This window comes from Mercurialis annua, linkage group LG7 (assembly GCF_937616625.2).
Source record: "Mercurialis annua linkage group LG7, ddMerAnnu1.2, whole genome shotgun sequence".
Classification (NCBI taxonomy): domain Eukaryota; kingdom Viridiplantae; phylum Streptophyta; class Magnoliopsida; order Malpighiales; family Euphorbiaceae; genus Mercurialis; species Mercurialis annua.
Window position 1 is genome coordinate 7,021,347 of NC_065576.1, and position 18,612 is coordinate 7,039,958.

General features: G+C 33.8%; 1 protein-coding gene across 1 annotated transcript; it reads right to left on the bottom strand.

Moving 5' to 3' along the window:
- Positions 1-112: 112 nt before the first annotated feature.
- On the bottom strand, positions 113-2,735 carry LOC126654965 (peroxidase 27-like). The gene is made up of 4 exons (XM_050348972.1): positions 2,499-2,735; positions 1,798-1,986; positions 1,392-1,557; positions 113-626 (listed from the first exon to the last, which is right to left on the bottom strand). Exons 1-4 carry the CDS (start codon positions 2,721-2,723, stop codon positions 217-219), a joined length of 990 nt encoding a protein of 329 aa, XP_050204929.1. The 5' UTR covers positions 2,724-2,735; the 3' UTR covers positions 113-216.
- Positions 2,736-18,612: the final 15,877 nt, after the last annotated feature.

Genomic DNA, 18,612 nt, shown 5'->3' on the forward strand with positions numbered 1-18,612 from the left:
GATTTCTGATTTGTAGAATTCGCAAATATGCGAAATCGTAATATTATTGAGAGTTTAAAGCTCAAACAAAAAAAATCATTTTGTATAAATTTGAATCAGCACACAACTGAAATTACAAATCAATCACTAACTGCAACCATTTGTTGCCACATGAATAAAATCAAATACAACACAATTGAATCATAAATACTCATAATTTCAAAAAATTAACATCAATTAGTAGTTCACAATAGCACAATTTTTCCTAATTTCACCTTGTTTCCCAGTAACAACACCAATGTGACCCATTTTCACCATAGAATTAGCAAAATCTTTAGCAAAAGTAATTCCATTAGTGACAGCCTGAAGTTTGACATAAGTATTTGTTTCAACATCATTGAGAAGAGCTGCATCAGATTGGAATAGACCTCTTCTTTTAGCGACAACAGAGTAGTAATCTTCGTCGAATGTTTTGAAGCTTCCGGGATCCATTTCGACAAATGTTTTGGTGTTTCCAGGCTTACATTTCTTCTTCAACTGAGATGCATATTTAGGATCCAGCGACGGGTCTGTGTCGCCTTTTCCGGTGAAATTGTATAGGCGGTCGGATATTATGAAGCAATGTCCGATTCCAATGGTGTGCCCTCCTGCAGACACATAAGTTTTAATCCAATTACGAAACCTGTCATACTATAAGTTTTTAATTTTTAAGATAGTTATAGATACATAACATTGTTTACCTACAAAGATTAAAAATATTAAAATAAAATTAAGGGCCACTCGCGATTAGACTCGATTACGCTCGATCTAGGTAGCACGGAAACGGAAACGGGAAACGGAAACGATACGAAACGGACACGGGGAAACGAAAGTTTTTCAAAATGGAGGACACGAAACGTGGGGGAAACGTGTAAATAACAAAAATATAAGGATATATTTATAAAAATATTATCTAAATATTTATGATAATTAACAAAATAATTCATTCTAATATACTAAATATTTAAAATTTTATAAATATATAAAAAAATATAATATAATTCAACACAAATAAGTATATTTGATGTATTGTGGGCAATGCGAATGTAAAATTTATGGGTAACTAGTTAGATTTTTTTATTTGTGGGCAATAATTTTAATTTTTTTACAAATTATTAATTTTTACAATTTACGGAAACGGCCCGAAACGTTTCGTGCGGGTGTCCAAAAGTTTCCGGTTTCCGAAACGTTTCCGAAACGGGAAACGCAACTTTGTCGAAGTTTCCGTGCTTCATAGCGCTCGATTCAATTAGACTCGCGAGCATGTCGAGTTGAATATCTTTAATTAAACATGATTAGGGCAATGAAGTCTCTTATCTAAGGCAAGTTTTAGCTAATTAATGAAAATGAGAAATTATTAGATTAATAATTACCCGACAAAACCACAAGGTCCTTAACAGTTAAACCCTTAGAGACAAAATTTTGTTTGAGTGTTGAGATATTGGCGAAAGGAGATGGCAACCCATTTAAGGCCTCGGAAGAAATTGACACTCTCCCATCTCTACGTCCGGTAGGAACAATCCAAGATGGCCCACCAATCTGAAACAAAAAAATTAATGTTAATAAGGCATGATCATGATTAATAGATTATGTATTTAGTGAGGGACTACAATCCGTCCCTAACGTAAACATTTAGCAACGGATTAGCGAAAAATAGAAAAATGTTCATCACTATATTCGTCGCTAACTTTCGGGAAAAAATGTTGCGTAATTTAGGGGCGGAAATTAGACAAGTTAGTGACGGATTATATTTTCATGTGAAAAAGGTGAATTTGATACCATTAGAACCGCGTCTCGAGCCGCCAAGGCTAAAGTATCAGCACAAGAAACTTTGCCAGGGCATTTCCTTTCAAGTTCAGATTTTATTGCATCAATCACATTAAAACCTCTCAATGTTTGATTTGGAATTGCAGCTTTCTCAGCTTGGTTATTCTTTGTAGAGTTTAATAGCACAGAACCATCACATCCCTGCAACAAAATACCGGAACGGAAAATAATGAAATTGACAATTTTTACAAGAATAAACTATAGCCTGTTTCTCAAATATACTATTATTTTGAAATTTTGTTAGCTTGGTTCATTACTTTTTGATTTTTGAATATACGCGCAGTTCATTTAAAGCTAACATGCCACAATATTATATATTCATGTGTATGAAACCTAGTGTATTCTACTTGTCATATACAATATCGCGTCACGTCAGCTACAAACGAAGTATGAATATATATGATAATATTACAATTTACAAATAATGATGAATCAAACTAACAAAGTTTTAAAATCATAATATATTTGGAAACCGAGGTATAATTGCTGGTAGATGAATATATTTTATCAAAAATAAATGTTGAAACTAAAAATACCGGAATGGAAAATACAAAACCATAATAATATATTATAAATATAGAATTTCAAAATTTCCGAAGCATTTTCAGAAGTGAATAATAAAACGTCGAAATATAAAATTATGTGCAACTTACTCTAATAAAGCAATCATGAAAATGCATTCTGAGCAAAGGAGCAGCAAGAGTTGGATCCCTAGAAATGAATTTATAAAGAGTGTCATGAACAATGTACTCTGCATTTGGGCAAGTCCTCTTGTAAAACCCTAATTGCAAACCTTGTGAACTAGTTAAATCTAAGAGTGAAATGGTGATAACCAATTGAAAAAAGAAAAGAGAAAAAAACTTTTGGAATGCTGCCATTGTAGTAGATTTTTAAGCTTGAAATATTGTAATGAAATTTGTAGCAAAAACCTTGGAATTTATAGCTAAGCTTTAGCTTTGACAATGTCATTGAATGTAATAAGAATTTGCTGAACTCAATTTGGTGTATTTTTTGTTTATTTTGATAAGGTCAATAGATTAAAGAGCTGACTAATGGCACCATTATGTGTTGTAACATACCTTCCACTCATTGGAGTATAGTTTACAAAATAAATCCCTATGGGTATAGTCTATTGTTGTAGGATTAGGGGTTTGTATCCGGTTCTAACCAAACTATTTTTAATAAATTACCAATCAAATTTATAAGGATATAAATTTTGTCAATTGAATCAAATGAACAGCTATGCCCTCTAATTTAACACGGTCTCATTACTTCCCAAACTGTATCAGTTGATTCTACGTGGCTAATTTTTACCGTCAAATATTTTTCTCCACTGCGACGGCCTTTCTCTCAACATTTAAAAGTCATTGTTGCAAAACCATTTCATTACAATATCGAGTTAAATCCCGTCTTTGTCCAAAATTGAAAAAGAAATTCTCTTCATTAATCGGTATCTTATTTGATGAAATCTGCAGCGCTGGAAAAGGAGAGAAAGGAATGTTTGATAAGGTGGAAGGCGGTGGTGTAGGAGATGGAACGAAAAATGAAAAAGAATACAATCTTTATTCTCTGAGTTGCTTTTTTTTTTAATTGTTGGATTTTCGGTTTTAGGAGGAACGTGATTAATTATCAAATTGGAACACATGAAAAATATTACTAAGGTTGATCTTTTATAAATTATATTTCATCATTAATTACGTTTAATCCTCTTAAATGATAACGGACAATTATTACCGATTAATTGTTCTACAATGGTCGGTTCAATTAAATGGCAAACGGTAAAAATTAGTCACGTAGGATCACATTAACGAAATCTGAAAAGCAATGAGACAGTATTAAACTAGAATGTATAGTTGTTCCTTTTTTTTTCCAGATATTAAGGGCATAAGTGAACTTTCTCAAACGTCGAGTGCTCACCAAATCTTTGACCCAAACCTTCGGAGATCGTTTTCCCTTCGCCACGTAGAATTACATTAATCACTACAAGAAATTCTGTATTTAGCAACAAATATTTTAGCAGCTAATTTTTTTTTGCTGCTAAAAAATATTTTGCAGCATTAATTTTAAAAGTTGTTGCCATTAGTTAAGTTATAGCAGTATTTTACTGAAAATTTTGTTACCAATTACTTATGATAACGTTTTATTAGCAGTAACATGCCACAAGTTATTTTTTTTGTTATATCTTAATAGTAATAATTTTAGCACTTTAGCAGCAAAAATGTTCGCTGCTAATTCTAATATTTCTTGTAGTGAATGGAGTCTTGGAAGTAATGAGACGGTATCAAATTAAGGGGTATTGTCTGTTCGTTTTTTCAAACGTTAAGGGCATCGGTAAATTTTTCCGAATGTTGAGCGCTCACTTGATCTTGATCCTAAATTTTGGAGGCATGATTGATCTTTTTTCATTTTTTTTTTCTTCAGAAAAACACCTAAAATTGCACTGGAATATAGGATCAAAAATTGAAAGATAAATTTGTCAATTTAATTTGATTTTTCAGCTTGATTTTCACACGATCATAATAAGATATTGTAATTTGGCCTGCGTTCTACTTCCGTTGTAACCAAAAAAATAATAAAATAAATATGAGTTCATGGCCAATTTGCCTTAAATATCCTTTAAGCGGAGGTCAATGAGACCAAGATATTGATTTGATCATAGTTGGTGGTGACCATTGTGTTACAGAAGATTTTTAATCGTATCTTATTAATTGAACTAAATAAATAGTATCAAATTCGCACGGAGAAATATAAATAGTTGAAATTTATAAATTAAAAAATATAAATAACATTTTGAGAGATCAAATAATGTGTCTAAAATACAGTTTGCTTTAAACATAAAAATCAACCCTAAAAAAGAAATTCATATTGCTAATATTTTCTTTCTTAATATGGTAATTTTTTGATTTAATATTTATATTTATGTCAAACATTTTAACATTGATTATTCATTTGAGACACTGAATAAATAATAGTTTTTTTTTAAGAAAGAATAAATAATAGTTTGACACTGCAATTTGCAATAGCTTTAATTAATACTAGTAAAATTCCCTCGCTTCGCTTCGGACAATTATTACTCATAATTAAAATTTAAAACATAAATGTTGTCTAAATAATTAATGAATACTTGTAACTAATAAATAAAAAATAAAAACATAACAATATCCAAAAATGTGTAGATTTAATTTAATCCTGATTGTATAAAGAAAATAAATACAATATATTTTTATCATGTATGTGGTCAATTTTTTGAATTTATTCCCATAATTCATTCAAATGTAAAATTTATCAACACTTTGAGTAATTTTTTTTATTAAATAACTAAATCATGATAGTATAACAGTAATATTCTTTCTGCAATTTAGACTAAATTATTCATATGCAAAACGATAAATGCGCACATGATAAAAGAGACTTAACAATTGTAAAATTATAGATTTTAACGTATTTTGTAATTTTAATATAAATTTTTAATTTTAGCAATGTCGAACACTAACTATTAAATTTTTAAAATTTAAGACACCGAATAATATTCCGTCAAAAAAGTACTAATGTGGATGTCAGAAAATTTTTAATCCGATGTTCACATTAATATTTTTTTGACGGAAAATTGTTCAGTATTTTGAATTGCAAAAAAATTATAATTTATCTATAAAGTGCCGAAAATAAAAATGTATGGCAAAATTGCAAAATACGCTGAAGTTGAAAATCTTTTTGGTGACAAGGAGGACTCACTCTACTGAGCCGAAACTCAATATCATTGTCAAACCCCGGGATGTGGACCGCCCGCAAGTCCACATACCTGGTAATTCCGGGCTATAATGGCCAGCAATCCAACCTCAACCACTCCATATTAAGAAAGGGCGTAGCCGGGGTTCGAACCCGCGATCTTTGGCGCCCAGATGGCTGAGGTTTAGACCACTAGACCAAACCCGTGCGGGCTGAAGTTGAAAATCTTAAAGCAATTAAACTTAATGAAAAGTAAATTGATTTATTAATCTAGAAAATTATTATAGCCTGGATATATTTTATTAACAATTTAACCATTTTTTCGGTAGGCCGCTCCGCGAGCAAGGAGCGATAGAAGTAAGTGGGTTGTGGTGATGTCAGAATTTTCACCTATTTGTATCTAAAAGAACAATTTGATAAATAATTTAAACATTTATGAAGAAATATACATTGTGTTTTTAAGTAAGAAAATATTTTATTTATATTTTTTATTAATTTTATTTGTTTATGTAAATAATGTGTTTTAATTAAATAGTATCATTCCAGCCAAAATTTAGCCATTGAATAAGTGATGAGATTATAGCCATTAAGAACCATTGATCACATCGATAAAGTATAATAAGACTTTCTTGAAAGAAAAAATAATTGAAAAACAGACATTCATAATAAATATAAAATGAAAGAGAAATTAAAATAAAAGGATTTGAAATTTACATTGGGCTTTACATGAATAAGTAAGAAAAATTGTCCTTTTGAAACAGAAGGAGTTGGAATTTGCCAAAAGGGTCTAAAAGTATCAATTGGTATCATGGTATTGATGAAAATAATTCAATAAAAAAGGACATATTAATAAACGAACCCAAAACCACTGTTCACGTACAGTGTTTTTGGGTTCACTTTTAGACTTTATAAAGAGAAAGCCCACTTATAACAAGTTTTATTGTGAATTAATAGACAAATAGGGACATTTATATGGGATTGAAGTTGAATTTACATCATTTGTAAAGGGCCCCAGTCTTCTGTTTTTCAGCTTTTCCTTGCTCGAGCACTTTCAGTGCCTTACTTCACTTCTTTCGAAGAAGATTTTTATTTTCAAAGATAAATCAACATCTTGCTTGATCCATTGAATGATCAAACAATTTTTCCTTGAATACTCAAAGGGATTTGGAGGACCGGCGAGGCGGGGGGAAAGAGCGATTGCAAATCTCACGAATGAATTCAAGAGGAAACGTATGCGGTGGCTCCTAAACGAACTTATCTCCTACATCTGATTGCAACGTCTGGGCAATATGCCGATATGCTTGATGTACCAGCCAAGCCAGCTCGACTGTATACAGTATAAAGGATTCGCCTTTGCCTCTCAAGAAAGTTATGGACTGGAATCAGAGATTGGATGGACATCCGAAACAGAGAGGAAAAGAGGAAGGAAACAAGGCTAGCTCACGAAAGAAAGCTTTGCAACTACGCAATATATTGATATTGCAACTGCGCTAAAAAGGGCACATCCGCTTTCTCTGTATGTGGATTTTGGAGTCGCACTGATCGACAGGAAGAGCTTAATGGCAGGTGTATTGATGAGGGTCTATGTGATACCTATCGAAATCCAATAGCACACCCTAGGAAGAGGGCCCCTTAGGCGAATAGCTTCTAGGAATAGCGCTCCTTATGCCTACTTTCCTTTCTCCCTATCCTGCTATCCTATTAACTTTAGGTCAAACCACAAAGAAGTCGGTGCCCCTTACCGCTCTCTTGGGCTTCCTTCGCAAACGGATATAATCCATCCCTTTATTAAGCCATTGCTAATCCGGGATGGGATTTTGATAGCTAAGTTTAGTGCTTTACTTTCCTGTTCTGCTTTTTTACCTGGACTAGTTCCCGCCTATATCTTATTTCCATTTCATATTCTTTATATAATAGTAAGAGGGTCTGCAGAGACTCCTTACTCTATCTAGCCAGTCTTGTAGTATTTTAGATCATATTTCCAATAACTTGATACCTGTTTTTCCAATACCAGTAGTAATAGAGAGTTTCTCACCTGGGTTTATCATAGTGTGAGACTAGCCCTTGGATTCGTTCTTCCTGTAATTCTATATCCCTTCGTTCTGCTTTCTCCCCTGTCTCATCCGTTCCTCGCATCTTGTTGGGAAGGGTCCACGGCTAGGGAAAGGTGGGTCAGTCAAAGGGACCCGAAACTTCTAAGGAGTAGCAAGAGAAGCTGTAGCTTTACCAGTTGAGAGTCGGGAACTGATGAATCAATAGCAATTTAATATAATTTATAATATTCTCAAAAAAAAATATAATTTATAAAAAAAAATCCGACTTTTCATTTTTTACCACCAAAACATTTTTCTTCATGGCAGTGATGTTGTTTTAGTGGTTTTCAATGATTGAAACGATATAAAGTAATGAGTTTGGGCGGTAAAATTCCAAAAGACAATTTGAAAAAATAATTTTTTTTATATAAAATTTTAAATATTATTTTTAAATTGCAAAAAAACACAAAAGAGTGAGATTTTATATGCAAATAATTCATTTTTGTTCTTGTTATTTGGTCTAAGAATCTAATTGATATTTTAACTTTATAAAATTATGAAAGTTTTGAGTTTGAAATTTCACACCGTTCCATTTTTCCGTGCTGATAAAAATTAATTATTTTTATGTCGAACGCAAGAAAATACATTATTCCATCCATTTTATTTTAGAAGTCACATATTTCATTTTAGGATATTTTTTTTAAAAGTCGCATTTCTATTTTTATAGGATTTTTATATAAAACTTCTCTTTTTACCTCTCTTTCAATCACCTTAAAAGAAATTATATTGAAAATTTTACTATCACTATTAAGGATAAAAAAATATAGTAATTAATATTTTTTAGTATTTTTATGTAAAATAAAATGAAAATTTTAAAATGAAATTGAGGGAGTATTTTTTATTATTCAAATCATAGGGTCCATTAAACTTCTAACCAAATATAACAATAATAACTTTTTAGTTTTGCAACAACCATTTATTCTACTTCAAAAAAATTGAACGGGATCTTAACACGTTATATCATAGTTTAATAAGCAGCATATGACCTATAAATTGATTGAGGTGGTCAATTCTTTGTTCCGGTTTCTGCTTAAAGCGGAATAGTATTGTTCTCTATTCTCTCTGTTGAGGTTGAGGAAAGTGAAATGGAAATAACAGATTTATGCCAGTCGTTATCTTTGTCTGATGATGAAGATTTTGTTGAGTGTGACCTAGGGGTTGAGGCGAAAGTCGCCGGCGAGAAGAAGGTGGCCAATTCTTTGATAGGGAAGATTCTAAACACCAAGAGAGTGAACAGGGAGGGAGTAATTTCCACGGTAAACTTCTTATGGAAAACGAAAGAACAGCTAGCAGTGGAAATGGTGGAAATAAATATCTTTGTGTTCCATTTTGGATCCCTGGAAGACAAAAGAAGAGTTATGGGTGGGGGACCATGGAATTTCCAGGAGAGCTTGATAGCATTGGAAAATCCGGTGGGTGCTGGTGACCATAAAGACATGAAGTTTGATAAGGTGGCATTTTGGATTCAGATCCATAATCTGCCATTAGTGTGCCAAAATAGAGAAGCAGGAAGATCGCTGGGAAGCCAGCTAGGAGAGGTCGAGGAGGTAGATCCAGGAGCATCTGGAGACTGTCTTGGGAGGTACATAAGGGTGAAGGCAAGGGTGAATATTACTAAGCCTCTTAAGAGAGGTTTGAAAGTTAAAATTGATGATAAGGGATCAATGGTAGTTGCACATCTCAAATATGAGAGACTGCCAGAATTCTGTCTTAAATGTGGTATATTGGGGCATCCATTAAATGAATGTCCAGTTCTGGGTACGAATGAAGTCAGTGGGTATAAGTACTCAGAAAACATCAGAGCAGGCATTCTGCAGAGGATGGGAATGAATAGCAAAAGAAGCAGAGGAGGTGACAAGGAGAATTTGAAGGAAGCAGAAGGTAGTAAAGATCCATTAATGGCGGACCAGAGCTTGGGTCGAGGAAGGATGGAGATGGAGGCGCAATTCTCGGGGAATCCTGGAGGAAGATAGGGGATACCTCGAATAACAGAGTGATTGAGACAGGAATAGTAACAAATCCCATCTTACCAAACCCGATGATGGCAAGTCAGGGAGAAAAGATGGCGGTTACGGATTTGGTGGAAATATGCGTCGATAAAGATTATGAGGAGCTGGATTTTGAAAAAAGAGCGCGGTTGAAACAGAAGAGTAAGATAGATGTTGGGCCAAAGCCCATACAAAAAGGGAGAGGCAGGATGTTGGGGGTTAAGAAGAATGGTGCAAACACTGCTAAAAGACTTAGCCCAAATATTCTCAAAATGCTGCCATTTTCAGATTTAACAAATGTGTTAGGTGTGAAAAGCACTCAGAAGGAAGAGGAAGAGAACAAAGCAGATAAGGAGAAATTGGTACCAGGAAAATTATCTCAAGATGGGGACTATTTTTCTGGGTGTGCAGGAATTGAATCATCGGCGGCACCTGCCCAGCAGGCCCGCCGTTCACAATGAAAACGTTATGCTGGAATGTCCAAGGGTTGGGCTCCCCGAGGACATTCAGCCATTTGCGAGAGCAGGTTCGTGTGATTAAACCAAGTGTTGTGTTTCTTATGGAGACTAAGTCTTCAACTGAAAAGCTGGAATTGATGAGGAGAAGTTTGAATATGGAGGGAGTGTTCAGCGTGGATAGTGAAGGGAAGAGTGGGGGTCTTGCAGTGCTCTGGGATAATTCTGTTGCTTTAAAAGTTGTAAGTTACTCCATTCATTATATTGATTGCATGGTATGTGACGATGGTCGTAGTCAATGGAGATTTACAGGATTCTACGGAAATCCTGTTCAGACGTTAAGGGTCCATTCTTGGACTCTAATGAGGAGACTCAGTGAACAATTTGAAGGCCCGTGGTTATGCGGAGGAGACTTCAATGAAATTGGGAACCAGGGAGAGAAAGAAGGAGGGTGTGAAAGAGCTGAGTACTTAATGAACAATTTCAAAAATGCCATAGATGATAGCAGATTGATGGATGCAAGGTATAGTGGTGATGTGTTTACTTGGTGGGGTAATAGAGGGAATGGCATTATTAAGGAGAGATTAGACATATTTCTGGTAAACTGGGAGTGGAAGAGGCTACACCCACAATACTCAATAAAGCACCTAGAGTTTTGGGGGTCGGATCACAAGGCTATTGTCTTAAACAACAGGGAGGAGGTGATGTTAGACAGTAGGAAAAGAGTGCCTAGATTTCACTTTGAAGAAAACTGGGCAACTAAAGAGGATTTCCTGGGAGTGGTGAAGGACACTTGGGAAGAGGAAGTTGGAATGGCAAATCTGGCTGATATAATGAGAAGATTGAAGAAGTGCAGTGACAAGTTTAGCAGATGGGGGAGAAGTAACTTTGGTAATATGAAGAAGGAAATTGCAAAACAAAGGGTTCTGCTTCAGTCTCTTTTCGGGGCTCACACTAACGCAGTGCAAATAAACAACATCAGAGAAGCAGAGCAGAAGCTGGATGAGATGCTAACACAGGAAGAAATAAAGTGGAAACAGAGATCAAGGGCTGACTGGCTTGCGTGGGGAGATAGCAACACGAGATTCTTCCACCAGAAAGCAACTAAAAGAAGAGCAAGGAACATGATCAATGGTTTACAGGATGAAGAGGGAGTTTGGAGAGAAAAGCCAGAGGACGTAGAAAGAGTTATGGTACGATATTTTTCTAATCTGTTTAAAACTTGTGATCCTAAAGAGGAGGATATGGAGAAGGTTACAAGGCATGTAGACAAGGTGGTCACAGAGAGGATGAATGCAGAGCTGGAAGCTGAGTTTAACGCAGAAGAAATCCAACAAGCCCTGATGGATATGGCTCCCACCAAGGCACCGGGAAAGGATGTCTTTCCTGCGTTGTTTTATCAATTATATTGGCATGTAGTAGGAACAGATATTACCAAAGCCTGTCTGTTAGCTTTAAATAGCAGAACTGATCTTAATTGTATAAATGAGTCTGTTATTGCTATGATCCCTAAGGTTAAGAAGGCTAGAAAGATGACGGAGTTTCGTCCCATAAGTCTTTGTAATGTGATTTACAAGCTTGTAGCTAAAGCTTTAGCCAACAGACTTAGGAGAGTCCTGGGGGTAGTGATTGATGAGGCCCAAAGCGCCTTTGTGCCGGGAAGGAGTATCATAGACAATGCCCTTATAGGGTTCGAATGTGTGCACGTGATAAAAAAACTCCAAAAGGAAAATTAATGGGCCTATGGCTCTGAAACTAGACATGTCCAAAGCCTACGACAGAGAAGAGTGGGGCTTTGTGGAAGCGATGATGATTAAATTAGGGTTTAGTAGGATGTGGGTAGACAAAGTGCTAAGGTGCATCAGCTCTGTGAATTTCTCTCTGCTTATTAATGGGACTGTGAAAGGGAGAGTTTTACCTAGACGAGGTTTAAGACAGGGGGATCCTTTATCCCCCTATCTGTTTATTATATGTGCGTAGGGTTTATCAAGCTTAATTAATAAAGCAGTGCTGAACAAAGAGATAGCTGGGTTGAATTTTGGAGATAGCTGCCAGATATCACACTTGTTTTTCGCAGACGACAGTTTGCTGTTTACCAGAACAAATGCCCAGGAATGCAGGAAAATAAAGGAATTGCTGGTGTTGTATGGCAATGCTTCTGGTCAAGTTATAAATTTTGAGAAATCGGCTATCTGTTTTGGAAAGGGTGTCAGGGAAGAGGTAAGGCAGGAGATACAACAGATTTTCCAAATCAGAATTGTACAGTGCCATGAGAAATATTTGGGTCTGCCCTCTGCGGTGGGAAGGAGAAGGAAAGATAGCTTCGTGGCTATTAAGGAAAGGATATGGCACAAGTTGCAGTCTTGGAAAGATAGTTTATTTTCGTGCGGAGGGAAGGAACTTCTCATAAAGGCTGTTATACAGTCTATACCTACGTATTATATGAACTGCTTTAGACTCCCAAAAAGTCTGATCATGGAAATTGAAAGAATGTGCAATAAGTTCTGGTGGGGAAGTAAAGAGGGGCACAAAAAGATCCACTGGACCAAGTGGGATGTGCTATGTAAGGATAAAGTGGATGGGGGCCTGGGTTTTAGGAATCTCGAATGCTTCAATAAAAGTCTCTTGGCAAAGCAGGGGTGGAAGATTTTGTGTGTCCCAAATTGTACTTTGGCTAAGATTTACAAGGCTAGATACTTTAGAGATGTCTCTTTCTTAAATGCCACTACTCCTAGAATGTCCTCCTATACTTGGAGGAGCATAGTCTGGGCCAGAGAGGTGGTGGAGGCGGGGATGCGATGGAGGATAGGAAACGGAAGGGATGTTCGGGTGTATGAGGATAGGTGGGTACCAAGGGAATCAACATTTAAGGTCTTAAGCCCCCAAAACCTTGGCAACAATATCCTGGTTAGTGACTTAATAGATGGGGAGAAGAAGTGGAATATAACGCTGCTAAATTCTAACTTTGTGAAGGAGGATGTGGAATGTATCAGGGGTATTCCCCTAGCTGGAACGGATCAAAAAGATAAGGTGAGATGGCACTATGACAAATCCGGAAAGTATACTACAAGAAGTGGCTACAGATTGGCAGTTAGTCTCCAAGGGAATGCCTCACAATCCTGCAATGAAGAAAATAAAAAATGGTGGAAGTTCCTCTGGAGTTTAGCTGTCCCCCTGAAAATTAAAATATTTGTGTGGAAAGCTTTCCATGAGTGGTTACCTGTGAGGACAAGTTTGGTACGACGAGGGATGATAATTGATCATAACTGTCCAGATTGTAATAAGGGGTCTGAAACAGTAATGCACACCTTGTGGTTTTGCAAAAAGGCAAAGAAAGTTTGGCGGGGTTGGAATGAGAGTTCGAAGTTATCCCCAAATGGCGACTGGAGTATTAAAGAGCTGATGATACATGCCTTTAGATGTTTTAAGAAGTCTGATTATGTCTTGTTTGTTGTTATGTTATGGCTGATATGGAATAACATGAACTGCTCAATCTTTGGCAAAACAGGCAAGGCTGAGGAGACGATAGCAGAATGGGCTCTTAGCTATGCTGTGGAATATCAAGAAGGAAATGGGAGAAGGAAACAGACAGTGCAGATTCGAAATGGAAGGCAGAACAAAAATGAGGATAAGAGATGGATTCCTCCAAGGGCCAATGAGTTTTGTGTGCAAGTGGACGCAGGTTTTGACAGTAAAAGAGGCATATTTGGCACGGGTGTGGTCATCAGGGACTGCAACGGAGATGTCATGGCTGCGGGTACCAAGACGTATGAAGGAAATATAGCAGTAGCAGTGGGTGAAGCTTTAGCAATCAGAGATGGAGTTACAATGGCAGTGAAAGACGGTCTAATTCCCTTCAGAATCTGTTCAGATGCGAAGGTAGTAGTGGACACTTTCAACAACAAAAAAGAGTCATGCAACGACATCAGTCTGATTGCCTCAGATTGTGCTAATTTGGCTAGAAATGATCTGTGTATAGGTTATTTCTATATTAGTAGAGATAGGAACCTGATAGCTCATAAACTAGCCAAGATGGTTTTGGGGAGTGATAATGTGGATCAAGTTTGGAGGAGGAGTGTTCTCCAGCAAATTCAAAATCTTGTACTGGCTGATCAAGCAGCTATGGTTTAATGCAATGCAATTTATTTCTCAAAAAAAAAAAATTGATTGAGGTGGTCAGCATTTCCACAATACTTTCAAAAAATAAAAATAATTAAGAAATAATAATGTTAATTATGATCAAATGGAGTAATTCAACACTTGATTCTATGTCTGTATATGCAGATGCATAAATTTGGTTATAGTAAAATTGGTTACAGAAAAAAAAAATTGGTTATAGTAAATTCCTAATGAAGCAAAAGGCAATTTCTTACCTAGGAGCTCTAACAGTGACGGAGCCACAATTTCAATATGGGGAGGACCAAATTGCAATATGTAATATATGAAGTAGGTAATTTTAAAAAATTAAGGGGGTTAAATTATAAAAGATAAAAAAATTAATGCTAATTTTAACAATTTTAAAATTTTAAAGAGGTTATGACACTCCCATACCTTCCCCTATCTCCATCATTGGCTCTAAGGTTACTGGTCAAAATTGAGGTTCAGAATTTTGAAAGGTAAATCAAGTATTGAAAGAAATGTTACGAATAAAATAATATAATAAATTATTCATTTTTGTGAATGAGAGAAAAGCAAAATTACACTTAAATGCTTGGCCTGTTTGGCAAGCAATTCTTGTTGTACATCCGAGGTTGTTGCACAATCCTCGCAGGCAGTAGTCTGATTAAAAATAGTTTAACACTAACATCTAATCCTGCTAACAATTAAAATAGCTCTATCTTTGCTAAAAAAAATGAGAAGCTAAATTGGTCTGGTTGGATTCAAACACTTATTAATTCCATTTTATTTTATAAAAAATAAAAGATTTTGTAACGTTTTTCTTCAACAAATCTCTTTATTTATGCCATGTATTTTTATGGTAGTATTATATTTGATTTATTATTATTTCTGATATTCTTTCTATATACACTTTTTTTTCTTATTTTACCAATATACATACGTTTCTATTAGGGGTGTGCATAAACGGTTAACCAGTGCATAAGAGTAATTTGTAAACCGGTCCATTGTAATACATTTTTTAAATTAAAAATCTAAACCTGAAAATTTAAACGGTTAACCGGTGAATCGATTAACCATAAAAAACGGTTCGGTTTTTGATTTTGCGGTTTTTAACCATATAAACTATTAGAAAAATTAAAGACAAAAAAACATAAAATTTTACTTCTATTTAATTTTTTTAGCAAACAAAAAAAAAGCTATAGAAATTTAAACTATATTAAAAAAATATAATTCTAAACTATCTTATGAATAGTTAAATCAATGTAAATATTAATTAAAACTATTCTAATCAAATTCAATTGCCCAAATACATAAAATATATAGGAAATGATAACTCCTTTTTCTTGGTTGTGGTATTGTTCACGTCCAATTTTTACTATTTATAGACTTAAATATTCTTATTTTTGTTAAGTAAGTATTTTAGTAAAGATGTCATATATTTTTATGTTTATATTTTATTGTATATATATTATAAAATTCATATTATTTTTACAGATAATAAAATGTATTTTACTAATTATTAAAAGGGATAATATCACGAATTTTATATTTTTTTATTTTAATCACGTAGATTAAATTTTATCATATTCATATATGAACTACCATTTTTTTCCAAATTCATACACGGTGCTGAGGTGTCACGGCTCCATTGGTGTAATTTGCTGAGATGGATGTCATTTAATACCAATAAATGAGTGCCAACTCAGCGCGTGTATGAATCTGAGAAAAAGTGGTAGTTCGTGCATGAAAATGACAAGATTAAGATGAAAAAACATGTTCATGATTTTTTTTGACATTAACCCTTATTAAAAAATATATGAATATATATTATACAAACCAGTTAACCAGTTAATTAATCACGGTTTTTAAAAATCCAAATTCTAAACCATTAACCATGAAAATTAAAAATTAAAATTTAAACCTAAACCGTTGGACCGGTTAACCACATTTTTCGGTTCGTTTTTCCGGTTTCAATTCGATTTTCCAGTTTGACCGGATTTTTTTGCCCACCCCTACTTTCCATAAAACCCTAACACAATTGCTTTCAAATTCTTTTATTCTCTTAATTTCCGAGCAATATAGAAGGGTTTTATAAATCGATTTCTCGTAGTGCAGTAACAATCAAAGAACAATTGTTTTAGAACTCGCATATCTCTCGATGGGTGAGGTACCGTGGCCGGCATCTATGAGAGACGCCTCTCACAAAGTCACAATTATAATACTGATGTATAAATTGTAAAAAAACTAAATAAAAATACACTTGTAATTCTTCATTAATCTCTAAACAGAATGGCAACATCTTGCCATGTAAAATTACATATTTTGTTCATCCATTCCATAAACCAAACATAGCGTAAAACAAAGAATCGGATATAGAGAAAACAGAGTTGTCGCCGATACACTTGAAAAAAAGATATAAATGAGATCCGTCACGAACTCCGCAATCAACTAATGTTTCTTCATGGCCTTCTTTTTCATCAAACGAATGAATTATTTCATTGTTATCAAGAAACAAGATCAGACGATCTTCGGGTAGCTTTTCCTGCGCAAAAATTTCTCGTTTAAGATCGGAAAGTGTAGCATTATTTTCTATCTCAATAAAGAAGAGATTTCCTGTCATTATTTCTATAATTAGCTTCATCATAAAATAGAAGGTTGTTCTTCCAAGTTTTTAGAAATAATTAATTATGTAGGCAATAGGCTAATATATATATCATGTGAAATTTGTTAAACGTGTTTGATTCTGCTATAATTCTGCTAATTAGTTTGTTGTGAAACGCAATAGTTATGAATTTCACAATCCTAATTGAAATAGGATACAGTTTTATATGTTACAAGGAAAATTTCTTCTTTTGGGATAAGTGAATATAGTAAATATATGCATCAATTTCGCGAGTTAGCATAATACCAATTTAACATGTATTTTTATTAAAATTTTGAGAAATTATTAGGTAGAGTTGTAATAGGAATAGAAAATATATAATGTTTTGAATTAGGATAAGTAATTAACATTTTATTATTGTTAAAAATAAAATTTTAATTGCAGTAGAAAATAATTGACGAGTTGAAATAATTTATTTTAGTTAGTAATCTAAATAATTATCTTAATATAATATTATAAATAGTCTATTTTATTTAGTACTCTAACTCTAGTAATTATTTTAATAATTATAAGTAGTTGCAATAATAGAGCTGGTAATTAATTTAGCATCAAAATGTGTTAGCTTAATTAATCTCAACCTTTTGTGTTTGTGGTAATTTAAATACAATTTCTAAATTTTGTAAAAAAAATCAATTTTACATTATAGCACCAAAACACTTTTCTTCATGAAATGATATCGTTTTAGTGGTTTTTAATGATTGAAACGATATTAGATAATAATTACGGGCAGTAAAATTTCCCAAAAAGTAAAAAAATTTAAATGTTATTCTTAAATCGTAAAAAAAGGCAAAAATTTGAATTTTGTATAATAATTAATATTTTCACTTTATGAAAATTATGAAAGTTTTGAGTTTGAATTTTCACACCATGACGTGTTGATAAAAGTTAATTATTTTTATGACGACTGTAAAAAAATAAACTATTCCCTCTATTTCGTTTTAGAAGTCTCATATTCCAGTTTTGTGAATAGGTGAGAAGTCCTTACTAAACCGCCATATGCGCACTGTCTGACTGGTCAGTTTGCTGGCTAGTATGGTTGTGTTCAAACGCTTATTAATTCTATTTTATTTTTTAACGTACAACAATTCTCTTAATTTATGCCATGTATTTTTATGGTAACATTATATATAGTTGATATATTATCGTTTTAAATATATTTTCTATATACACTTCTTTTTTCTCATTTTACCAATACATGTTTCCATAAAACCCTAAAACAGTGCAGTGACAATCAAAGAAATACAGAAGGGTTTTATAAATCGCTTTCTCATAGTGCAGTAACAATCAAAGAAATCTATGTAACATCTTGAAGAGTCAACTTAGTACGCTACTCAGACAATCACTTACATTTGATAAATTTGTTTTATTTCTAAACCATTTCAACAAAAGTAATTTAAATTGAAAAAAAAAAACAAAAATACTGATGACGAACAAGAAAATAAATAAATAAAACTTTCATCTTTAGAGACTCCTCTCACAAAGTCAGAATTATAATACTGATGTATAAATTGTCAGCAATGTAAAAAACAAATATAGTTGTATTTCTTCATTCTCGAAACAGAAAATGGCAACATCTTGACATGTAATATTAGATATTCTGTTCATCCATTCCATAAACCAAACGTAGCGTAAAACAAAGAACTGGACATAGAGAAAAGAGAGTTGTCGCCGATACACTTGAAAAGAAGATACAAATGAGATCCGTCACGAACCCCGCAATCAAC

Coding starts and splice junctions, on each gene's coding strand:
- LOC126654965 (XM_050348972.1), bottom strand. CDS start 2,723: ATGGCAGCATTCCAAAAGTTTTTTTCTCTTTTCTTTTTTCAATTGGTT. Junction 1,987..2,498: donor TTCATGATTGCTTTATTAGA/GTAAGTTGCACA, acceptor ATTTTGTTGCAG/GGATGTGATGGTTCTGTGCT. Junction 1,558..1,797: donor CTCGAGACGCGGTTCTAATG/GTATCAAATTCA, acceptor TTTTTGTTTCAG/ATTGGTGGGCCATCTTGGAT.